Source organism: Mustela putorius, unplaced genomic scaffold (genome assembly GCF_011764305.1).
Source record: "Mustela putorius furo isolate JIRA1106 unplaced genomic scaffold, ASM1176430v1.1 tig00000174_pilon_pilon_pilon, whole genome shotgun sequence".
Lineage (NCBI taxonomy): Eukaryota > Metazoa > Chordata > Mammalia > Carnivora > Mustelidae > Mustela > Mustela putorius.
In genome coordinates this window covers 32356866-32368929 of record NW_025421304.1, presented here as the reverse complement: position 1 = coordinate 32368929, position 12064 = coordinate 32356866, and the positions used below count along the sequence as shown (strand labels likewise).

The following is a 12064-nucleotide window of genomic DNA, read 5'->3' as shown; positions in this document are numbered from 1 at the left end:
TAATGCTGATTCTCTGCAGGGGCTGCAGAGATAACCTGTCCGTTGGCCTCATTCTGTACATGTATTCACCCAGAGCTCAGAAATGCGAATTAATACCTGTGATAAAGTAAGAGCAGGGAGGGTACTTGGAAGCATGGGTTACTGGTGTAGTCCAAGGAGAAGAACGGCACCCCCTTTCTGTCCCATTAAAGGTAGATTCATGGGGGCACCCGACAGGCTTAATCGGGAGAGTATGAGACTTGAATTTAAGTTTTTTTGTTTGTTTATTTGTTTTTTAAATAATTTTTCCACCCAACGTGGGGCTCAGATTTAGGACCCTGACATCAGGAGTCACATGCTCTACCGACTGAAACGGACGGGTGCCCCGAGACTGGAAATTTTTTTTTAAGATTTTATTTATTTATTTGACAGAGAGAGAGATCACAAGCAGCCAGAAAGGCAGGTGGGGGGTAGGGGAGCAGGCTCCTTGCTGACCAGAGAGCCTATGTGGGGCTCAGTCCCAGGACTCCAAGACCATGACCCAAGCTGAAGGCACAGGCTTAATCCACTGAGCCACCCAGGCATCCCTGGACATTTTTTTTTTTTTTGGTAAGATTTTATTTATTTATTTGACAGACAGATCATAAGTAGACAGAGAGGCAGGCAGAGAGAGAGGAAGAAGCAGGCTCCCTGCTGAGCAGAGAGCCCGATGTGGGGCTCCATCCCAGGACTCTGGGATCATGACCTGAGTTGAAGGCAGAAGCTCTAACCCACTGAGCCACCCAGGCGCCCCTGGAAATATTTTTTAAAACACTGTCCTGGGGTGCCTGGGTAACTCAGTCAGTATAGCATTCTACTCTTGATTTTGGCTCAGGTCGCGATCTCAGGGTCATGGGATCCAGCCCCTAATTGGACTCTGTGCTTAGCAGGGAATCTGCTTGAGTTTCTCTCCCTATCCCTCTACTCTGCCCCTTGCTTGTTCCTGCCGTCTCTCTAAAATAAATAAATAAATCTTAAAACAAAATTAAAAAAAACTATCCCTAGGGCTAATTCAAGTTGAAACAAGATTTAATACTTATTTTCAGTAGTAGTCAAACAGATAAATTTTGAATAAAAGAATTTGGAAATCCATTGATTAATATTGATAATAATATAGTAAATGTTAAATAGTCTCATATTTTGTGCTTTTTTTAAAAGCTTAATTTTAGGTTTTAAATGTTGAAACCTTAATGTTGAAAACCAAATCTCCTCACATGCCCACTTAAATCATTCCTAATTGTAGTAGATGTTTCTTTGCACAAGTTTTAGCATGTGATTTCTCCCAGCTCTCAGGTCCTTTTGCTTCAACCTGATTTCCTGTTTACCCACTTAACAAGTTTCATACAAAAGCTTCACAACTGTGTCCCCCTAAACTTAGGTAAATACAGGATTAGAAGTAGCATTCCTCTATTATTGCATGTTTTTCTGTTCACTGATAGCTGGGAGTTGAGAGTAGCTTCAGTTAAGGGGAACATAAAAGGATTATTTATAACGTTTGTAGCCCATCCACATCTTTAATAAAGTATTTATCATAAAAGCCTTCCCTACAACTGGGAAAATATTTATTTATTTGAATTGTTCCCCCAGCAATGGAATGGGGGTGATATGTTCCTTTTTCCTTAATGCATCTATCCCACACAGCACAGCCAGCTCTTGAGAGCCTGTTGGTGCTAATTTCTCTGTTTCCCTTGATCATGAATTAGGCCAGTATTCGTGTTCCCTGTTGATTTAAAGCCTGTAGTTTCCCTCTTTGTCTTCTGGCTCTCCTGATTCTGTTTCAGGAGAAAACACCATGAACTTTTCCCACTTGTTTCCCCAGAGAAGCTAAAGTGTGACTCAAGGGTGTCTTGATTCTAGGATTTGAGAAATTCTGTTTATGGATAACTTGGATAATAATAGATAATTATATATTGTCAAGAGTCTAGGACTAGAACAGAGTATCAATAAATTAAAAAGGACAAATTTTGGTGGGGGATTTTTTTTTCTTCTTCTGAAATGATGCAAATTGATTAGAATACTTGAAGTGTAATCTGTTTTTATTCCATTCAGACAAATATAGTATATCTTGACCACCTGACACAGAAATCACCCGTCTTCATTCTTTATGGTTCACTTTTTCTTCATCTTCACTCTCTGTGGACATCTATATTAATAGCTTTATTGAAATTTGACTGACATACACTAAATTGCACATATTGAAAGTATAGTTGGATGAATTTTGATATATGTGTACAGCCCTGAAACCATCCTCACAATCGAGATAATGAACCCATCTTTTCCCCCAGAGTTTTCTCATGCCCTTTATAATCCATCTCCTATCTGCTCCTCCCTCCTCTCCTCATCCCCAGGCAACCACTCATCTACTTTCTCAATATACATCAGTTTGCATTTTCTAGAATTTTACATAACTGTACTCATACAGTATTAGCTTTTTTGTCTGGCTTCTTTCAGCATAAAGGTACAGAGATTCGTCCATATTGTATTTATCAGTAGTTTATGTCCTTGTTTTGTTGGCTAGTATATTCTGTGTATATGTGTATATAGTGGTTTATCTGTTTACCTGTGGTTGGACATTTGGAGTGGAATATACTTTTTAAAATAATTATCACCCTGGGTAATTTTTATTTTCTTTGTCTGACTGGCTGTTTTCCAGGGATTTATATGCCAGGAAAGCTGAACAAAAGAGCTCCTTGAAAAGGTGGTTTGCTTTGCCTTAAATTGACTTCCAGTGATTTCATGCTCTCTTGTCTTTGGCAGGCTTTGGTGTTAAGATGTTGAGTACTGCCAACATGAAAAGCAGTCAGTACATTGCCATGCATGGCAAACAGATCCGTGGACTGGCTTTCAGCAGTAGGTCCAAAGGCTTACTGCTCTCAGCATCCCTAGACAACACTGTTAAACTGACCAGGTGGGTGCTTCAGGGAGGAGGTTGGGGCCTGGTCTGGTTAGCATTGAACAGTGTAGAAATTAATATCCGTGTTAGGATGGCCTTAGCTCCGTGTGTGTGTGTGTGTGTGTGTGTGTCAGTCATTGTCTTCTGAATTCCAGTTCATTGAATTTAAAATGTATTGCTTTTCAAAGTAGGTAAGACAGGCTCCACAACAGTATGGCAATGCCCCGTTTTTTTGTTTTTGGTTTTTTTTTTTTTTTAAATTATCTGTGTTACAAAATACATCTTAAGCTAGACAGATGAGAGGAACACCCTCGATGGTCGAATGACAGTATGCAGGAAGCTGTCGTACTGGGCACCGTGGAGTTGCCGGACCATCTTGGACCTGCTTATTGCTGGTCTATTTCCAGGATCATCCTATGGAACAAAAATGCTCTCCAGGAACTCATTCTCCTGGGGTGCCCTGACTTCTCTTTTTTTTTTTTTTTTTTTTTTTTTAAAGATTTTATTTATTTATCAGAGAAAGAGAGGGGGAGAGAGCAAGCACAGGCAGACAGAATGGCAGGCAGAGGCAGAGGGAGAAGCAGGCTCCCCGCCGAGCAAGGAGCCCGATGTGGGACTCGATCCCAGGACGCTGGGATCATGACCTGAGCCGAAGGCAGCTGTCTAACCAACTGAGCCACCCAGGCGTCCCGCCCTGACTTCTCTTATCAGTAACCCTCGGTTAACTTCATTTTATCTTTCACATGCCCTGCGATTGCTGTGAACCCGATCTGAACGGGTCTCAGGGCCTTCATCTTTAGAAAGTAGTTCTGATCAGACGTCTGATAGTTGGCTTCCTGTTCCACGGCTAAATCTGAGGGACATCATGATATCACCATCAGGCCTGATAAGCCTTTGATTTTTCAAGAATGCTTCGGCTTAATTAGCCCTGAAACTCAACGTAGCATTATGTTTTATACGTATATATAAAATATTTTTTCTTAGTTGTGTTAAAAAAAAAAAAAAAATAGGTGAAAGAAGAGCCAGTTGGTTGGAGTGTTAGTTTTTGTTTCTCTCATAGGTATATTCTAATTTTTCAGCCTTGAATATTGATTACCTATGTAATAGATAATTGCAGAGAATTGGGGTAGAACAGGGAATGTACTGTTTAAATATCTCTTTAATTTATTCTTTTATTTTCCTTCCATTTCAAGAGGAAAGCCTGTGTCCCTCAAAACAAATATTTTGGAATTGAAAGGGGTTATGTGGGCAGTCCCTGCAGGAAATTGGGAATCCCAAATAGTTTGGGTGTGTGGGTGTGTTCTTAAAAGATTATCACGGAAATGATCATCTTTACATCTTTGTTATATATTTGATTTTCTTAATACATTGTTGTAAAAGTCTTGTATCTCCACAGCCTGGAGACAAACACAGTAGTCCAGACTTATAATGCTGGACGCCCTGTCTGGAGCTGCTGCTGGTGTCTTGATGAAAGCAATCACATCTATGCTGGACTGGTCAATGGTTCGATCCTGGTGTATGACCTTCGAAACACGAGCTGTCATATCGAGGAGTTAGTACCTCAGAAAGCCAGGTAGGGGACCACTTAGGTTTTCCCTGTAGGTAGCAACTTTCTCTTGGACCGTCATATGAGTCCTGTCTTTTGACAATATTTGATGTTTGTTCAGAATTCCTCACGGAGGACAATTCTCTCTATGCAGTGATGCATTCTCGTTTAAGACTCAGTAAGAGCCTTTCTGTGTATTCATGCTATTTCTGCATGGTAGAAAGCCCTGACACCAAGTATAGCCAGGTTCATACAGTCACTCATCACCCAGCGTGGCAAAATGAAGTCAGATCTGTGTTCCAGACCCGGCTGTGTGATCTTGGTTACAGTTCTTGGCCTGTTACAGAGACTTGCTTTAATAGCCACATGTCAGGCGCACAGGAAGAGATCAGTAATGGGTGGGCCTGGAAAAAAATGATTGAAAATTTCCCTAACCTCCAGCTAGACCAAGTTGGTCTGAAGATGCCATGTTACAACAACGAATCCTTTATAATCCCATTACAGAGTTCGCTGGTTTTCAGAGTCAGCCGGGGTTCTGAGGGTGAGTGGTGGCAACACCACTGTGACTCTGCAGAATGTGTTGGGTCCCATTTGGGCGTAATACACTGCTGAAGGCATAAAATTCTCAAAACGAGAAGTGGAATCTGACCTAGACCAAAATGAGAAGTATCTTAAAAGAGAATTTCCATTTCCATGTGAACATATATTAAAAAGGGGGCATAGGGATCTATCTAAACAGAAAGATATCACCATAGCAGTGAGAGAGTAATGGTTCCTGAACCTAGGTCAGCACTCTGGCATCCTCATCGGGGTGGGGCAGACTCGTGCTTCCGGTATGTGGTCTGTGGGCCTGAAGGTGACAGATGTGAACTCCCGGCTGACATGGGGCCTGCCCTTGATGTCAACAGATGCAGGCAGAGCAGGCAATAAATAAAATAGAGCAAACAGCCAGGAAAGTATTTGTATGGAGTGCTCACTGCTGCCTCCGTTTGCTTCACTGTGACAGGGCAGTGAAAGAAAGCAGGCAAAGTGACCGCCTCGGCAAGTGCAGCAGAAACAAAGTTCATCGGAACAGAGTCAGCCGGCTGATACTTCTGAGAGAATTCTTGGCACACAGTTCTGGTCATGTGCTTGCAGACAGAGATTTAGAAAATTTCTAAAGAAACAGTCTTGTTTTTGAATTAAAATGTAGTTGCTTCAGGGGCCCCTGGCTGGCTTCGTTGGAAGAACGTATGACTCTTGATCTCAGGGTCACGAGTTCGAACTCCACTTTAGGCGGAGAGATGCCTTAAATTTTAAAAAAAAGGCAGTTGCTTCAGGCAGTATTTGAATTGAAGGGTCTGTCCAATCCAGCGTGGAAGCTTTATCCGATTTGTAAGCTGGATTTCCTTTCGGACTTTACTCGTGTATGTGGCCAACCCCCTTACTGGAAACTTCAAACCACTCAGTCTTTCTTCTTCCTTGTATTTGTGATCTTGTACTATTAAATTTCCTAGTCCTTTTTTTGTTCCTTTTTTTTTTTTACACTGTTTTTCAAACGTGTGATATCTCCTCTGAAATTGGCTGCAGAGATTATAGGTATACTTTTGTTTCTACAGAGGGGGTTGCTAGTTTTTATCAAATGTCAAAGGACAGTGACCCACGGAAGGTCTTTAACCTCTTCTGTAGAGGTAGGACTATGCTTGGGCTCCTGGCAGTGGGGTCTGGAGCAGTACAGGTACTGGAATGTGAAACATGGTTTCATTTCTTCCCCTTCAGATGCCCGCTGGTATCCCTGTCATACATACCCAGAGCTGCCTCAGCTGCATTTCCATATGGTGGGGTGTTGGCTGGAACCTTGGAGAATGCTTCCTTCTGGGAGCTCAGAATGGGCTTTTCTCATTGGCCTCATGTGCTGCCCATGGAGCCAGGGGGTTGCGTAGACTTTCAGACAGAGAGCAGCACCCGGCATTGTCTTGTGACCTACAGGCCTGGTGAGTGTTGGGATGTCCATGTGGGACCACCTGTGGTTTGTCTGGGAGCGGATCAGTTCAGGGGAGGACAGGAGGTCTTGCCCTACCCTTCAGGTGGCACTGGGAAGCCCCACTCAGACTAACGGTTTGTGCTACTACATGGGGGCTGGTGGCCCCACATTGCTCTTTGGAGCCTGCCTCTGCTTCTCACTTGTCTGCGGGTTCTTCCAGGTGGTACTTGGTGTGAGTCAGCCACTTGAGGGGCCCCTGTGACTTAGGCAGTACTGGAATGAGGAGGCCTGGAATTGAGGCCAGTGAGCCACCCTCCGTGCAGTTCCATATCTTCTTCTGCTTGCCCTTAAGGAAGATAAAAACCTGAGCCGGAGTCTGGCAGAACACCGTGATTTCACTAAAAAAGATAGCTTACGCTCAAAATTGTTGCCCTTATAGGCAAAAATCTGATGTAGAGGGGCGCCTGGGTGGCTCAGTGGGTTAAAACCTCTGCCTTCGGCTCAGGTCATGATCCCAGGGCCCTGGGATCGAGCCCTGCATCAGGCTCTGCTCGGTGGGGAGCTTGCTTCCCTCTCTCTTTGCCTGCCTCTCTGCCTACTTGTGATCTCTGTCTGTCAAATAAATAAATAAAATCTTGAAAAAAAAAATCTGTTGTAGATAACTTGCTTTATCTTAGCCTGGGGTACTGAATTTCACTTGTGCTGTGTTTCATTTTGTTCTTGCTATTACAGTTGCTTTGTTGCTGTTCTTTTTTTTTTTAAAGATTTTATTTATTTATTTGACAGACAGAGATCACAAGTAGGCAGAGAGGCAGGCAGAGAGAGAGAGGAGGAAGCAGGCTCCCCGCTGAGCAGAGAGCCCGATGTGGGGCTCGATCCCAGGACCATGGGATCATGACCTGAGCTGAAGGCAGAGGCTTTAACCCACTGAGCCACCCAGGCGCCCCACTTTGTTGCTGTTCTTAACAGCTTGATGAATTGTGGCTCTCACACTTGGGGGGTGTGTAAGCAGCTGAGGTACTTCCTTCATTTCTTTGGGTCATCCTCATGAAGCCAGATTGGTTCTCTGTCCTGTAGATAAAAATCACAACACTTTACGAAGTGTGTTGATGGAGATGTCCTACAAGCTGGATGATGCTGGAGAGCCGGTCTGTTCCTGCCATCCTGTACAAACGTTCCTCGGGGGACCCACTTGCAAACTACTGACCAAAAGTGCCATTTTCCAAAACCCAGGGAATGATGGCAGCATCCTGGTGTCTACTGGGGATGAAGCATCAAATTCTGCCTTGGTGAGCCTATTATTTTTTTTTATACTGAAGTATGTAGAGCAAAAAGCCTACAAGTCACACTTTACATCCTGTTCTGTAATTTGCTCCTCTCTCATTTAACTACCTAGCTTGGATTTCTTTCCATTTCAGTATCTGTAGCTTCACCTCATTCTTTTTTATGTGAGCTGAGTATCCTGTGGGCCATCTTGTGAATCTTAAAAAGAAAAAAAAAAGGAACTACTGAAACCCCTATAAAATAATTGATTCAGGGGTGCCTGGGAGGCTCAGGGGCTCAGTCAGTTAAACATCTGCTTTCTGCTTAGGTCACAATCTCAGGGTCCTGGGATCAAGCCATACCTTGGGCTCCCTGCTCATTGGGGAGTCTGCTTCTCCCTCTCTCTCTGTCGAATGAATAAATAAAATGTTTTAAAATAAATAGATAGATAGAATAATTGATTCAGGCAACAGTTTCATGAATTCAGGGTGAAACCAACAAATGAATGGTTGATGGGGAATTGTACAATGGAGGGTCAGTCTGTCATGATCTGGACGCATTGATCAGCCTTAACATCGCTTTAAGTGGGTTTACAAGAAAAAATTTGCCTCTTAATGTAAGACAGTATGAAGCACATGGCACCTTCAGTGAGATGCCCTTGAACCTAAATCTAATCAAGCTTTGAAGTGTGGCTAACCAGTAGAGTTGCACCAGCCACATAAGCAGTTGAAATGTGATTAGTGTGAATGAAGAACTTAATTTTTAAATTTTTATTTAATTTTAATTTAAATAGCCTTATGTGGCTAGTAGTCACCATATTAGGTAGCACCACTATAGAGTAAGGGTAAAATGACATGAAGTAAGAAGAAAAAAATCAAAATAGAATTAGTAAAGCAGATATGGTAAAAAGTTGATAATCTGGGTGATAGGCAGTTCGTTGTACTACCCTACTTCTTACTATTAAAATATTTTCATGATAAAAAGTTTGTGAAGAGGAAAGGAAAGCACTGGTTAGAAGATTTCATGAAGGCAGAATCAAGGACTTTTTTGTCTTACTGAGTCTTCTGTCCCTTGACGAAAGAGCTTGGTGGAAGGGGCTGAATACAGGCTTTTCAGGTTCACTCACAGGAAGACTTAATTGCTTATGAAGGTAGCAGAGGCCACACCTAAACTATGTTGTGTATCCTGGCTATGTGAAGGTTAGGGACAGTCTGTTTTGCTCCCCAGGCAGTGCCCTTTCTGCAGCTCTTTCAAACTTGTCCAGTGCCTTAAGGAAGGCACTTGTGATGAGCTCCTGGTGTTGTACGGAACTGTTGAATCACTTGGTTGAACACCAGCAGCTAATATTCCAGTGTATGTTAACTAACTGGAGTTTAAATAAAAACTTAACAAAAGGGCGCCTTGTGGCTCAGGCAGTTAAGCTTTTGCCTTCAGCTCGGGTCATGATCCCAGGGCCCTGGGATCAAGCCCCACATCAGGCTCCCTTCTGAGCAGTGAGCCTGCTTCTCCCTCTTAACTCTTCCTCTCTATTCACCCCCACCCCCCAATAAATAAATAAATAAAATATTTTTTTAAAAAACCCCACAAAGTTGTCTGATGATCAAGCAAGCAGGTCCCCTAGCTGAACTGAATGACTTCTGACCCTCCTCTCTGTCCTTCTGTAGCTATGGGATGCTGGCAGTGGCTCATTGCTGCAGGAACTGCCAGCTGATCAGCCTGTCTTGGACATCTGCCCATTTGAGGTGAACCACAACAGCTACTTGGCTACCTTAACCGAGAAGATGGTCCACGTCTATAGGTGGGAGTGACTGTGTCTGGAAATTGGCAGGCCTGCTGCTGGTTTACATTAAATGTTTGCTGGCAGCCTTGAGCAAGGTCCCTGCTTACTGTCTGTGGCCTAGAACTTCTGAGATCGTGATTCCTTTGGGTTGATGTGACTGGACAACTCCGGGTCACTGAAACACTACAGACTGTATTTGCAGTGTCCATCACAAGAGTAAGTGACTGGTACTCCCATCTACGTTATTCATGTCTTGGGTTAAAATTCTTCAGGAATCTGTTGAGAAACTCTATTTCTGATCAGACATTCTGCTGGATCTCAGAGAATATCCTCCAAGCAGTCATTTAGGATATGAGTGTACACCAAGCATTTTCTGAAGGATGTGACCCCACCTAAGCCGTCTTGTCACTTGAGCTCTGTGACTTGGGGGCAACTGCTTCTATCCCAGAAGGGCCTAACCGTCTTCACGTCGCATGGATGCAGTAGAGTCTTAAGTCGAACACAAGAGGGCACTGTACAACTGCTGAAGGATTTGATCTACTTCTGACCTTGAGTGTTGACAGCCTCTCAGTAGTCTCACCCCACAGAAATGTCTGGTAGAGCGCATCTGGTCTGCTTTGTGGCAGCACCAGAACATTCCAGGTGTGCGGGGCTGGGATATTGACAAGCCCAGCGGATGAGGCGGCTGATGAGCTGTTGGCCCCTTCCTAACGCTGAGCGTGTTAAGTTCACATTGTGGGAGCCAAGGAAGGAAGACCAGTTTGAGCAGTGGGCAAGCCTCATTTTTTTTCTAGCTAGCATGGGATTTCAAGCTTGGTTGTAGATGAGCCAGTGCTCTGAAAACCACTCCTTTTCCCTCACTAGGAAAAGACACTTACTTGAATCTCCTGGTAAGATCCACACCAAAGGGCCAACTGAGAGAGGCTTACAAAAGAGAAGCTCCTCAGACCACTGGTGAAAACAGAAGAAAGGCTTGTCTTTTCCATTTTGAAAGCATTCTTATCCGAATAAAGCCAAGCTCTCAGAGTGGGGGGGGGCTTTTCTTGGGCGTGTTTAGAGTTCCCAGGAAAAGCCTTCCTCACGTGAAACTGGTATTTGGCTTCAACTTCCCCTGATAGGCCTCCCTTCCTAACCTTTAAAAAAAGTTGTTAGAAGAACAGTTACTCTCAGGAAGGTAATAGTGGTTGGAGACCTGTGTGTATTGCAGGGAGAAGCCCACCAGCTTTCGCTCCGGCCGTGGGTTGTCCAGCATGGCGAGCTCTCTTCTCTCCAGTAGAAGGTTCGGTTCGTGCCTGCTCTGCCTAAGGCTGCACTGCTGAACCACAGTCCATGACAGAATGTGCCTCGGGCCTGGGTGGCCCGGACTCTGTTCTTAGAAGCAGGATGGCCAGCAGTGTGACTTTCTGACATTAAGTGTTCTGGAAATATTATTATTTTTATTTTAAAACAGTTCTGGCCTGACAAGTCCTGAGCTGTTTCCAGCATTTCTCACCAGCAAGGGGTTATTGCAGTAGATTTCCCCAGCGTTCCCAGTTCTAGTTGTGCCTTTTAAAGAGTGGCCTCCTTCTATTTTAGCACATCTTACAAAAAAGCCAGTTTGCAGAGCCTGGGAAAGAGCCCCTTTTTCTCAGAGGAGATACTCCTTTCAATTTGTTGATGATTCAGAAGGACTGCCTGGGCCTAGAGCATCAGCAGCAGGAAGGGATTCGAACTGAAAAGCAGAATACCTGGTTTCAGCAGATTCCCAGAGAGGATGCAGTTGGGCAGGCCCTGGCAGCCTTTGTCTTTGGCAGGGACAGACCTGGAGCAGGGTTAGGATTTGACTAGGGCTGGAAGTATACTCAGCCGATGCTGATTGCACCCCACCCCACCGCACCCCACCCCGCCCCACTGCCCTGCTCCCGGCCAAGCATAGGAACCAAGGGACTTATTACCACGGAGATTGGGTGATTCTCAGGTCTTGCCAGTTCTTGCATTCCTCCAGTAAATTAGAATGCTTCAGAAACAAATTTGTAACTTCAACTGCTTGCTCCCAAGGAAAAGACTTTGCCTCCCCCGCCCCAGCCACCCTTTCCCAGGCCCCCTCAGCACGGAGGAGATTCTAACTGTGGGACCCAGGCTCCGGGCTCCTGTCAGCACCAGGCTCTGCCTCTGCATGTCCCCTCACCCCTGTCTCTAAGGTATTTCTCCCATTTGAGGGTTTGGAGTTAAGCAGACTCAAAATATCTTGTCGATGTATATATCCTTGTACTTGCTTTGACAAATAGGGCAGTGGGATCTCTGTTCAAGTTCTTTGTTTTAATGTTTGTGTTAATGTTAATATGAAAATAAAGCATTGGCCATGTGTACCAGCTCCCGGTGTCTTATTTGTTTGACTGCCAGAGGCAAGGGCATGTCTGCCTCTTGGGAAAGTGGTTCATTCTCAGCCTGGTGGATCTCTATATTTCATGCAGTACTGGGTCTGAATTACACTGGATGGGCTCTGGATCTCAAGTAAACATTTGAATAGGTGAGGGATTTAACCAGCAATTCTGTTCTACTCTTGCTTAAAGGGAAGCTGTGTATTTGCTTCATAAGAGCTTGCCTATACTGGTTATTTGT

At 44.2% G+C, this 12064-nt stretch overlaps 1 protein-coding gene across 1 annotated transcript in view; it reads left to right on the top strand.

The window, feature by feature from the left end:
- The window catches only part of RFWD3 (ring finger and WD repeat domain 3), a 48266-nt gene extending 36452 nt beyond the window's left edge, over positions 1-11814 (top strand). Inside the window, exons 9-13 of the mRNA XM_004754007.3 lie at positions 2776-2926; positions 4308-4484; positions 6216-6430; positions 7498-7709; positions 9348-11814. Coding sequence (XP_004754064.1) covers positions 2776-2926; positions 4308-4484; positions 6216-6430; positions 7498-7709; positions 9348-9491 — 899 coding nt within the window. The 3' untranslated portion in view covers positions 9492-11814. The remainder of the gene's footprint in view (positions 1-2775; positions 2927-4307; positions 4485-6215; positions 6431-7497; positions 7710-9347) is intronic.
- Positions 11815-12064: the final 250 nt, after the last annotated feature.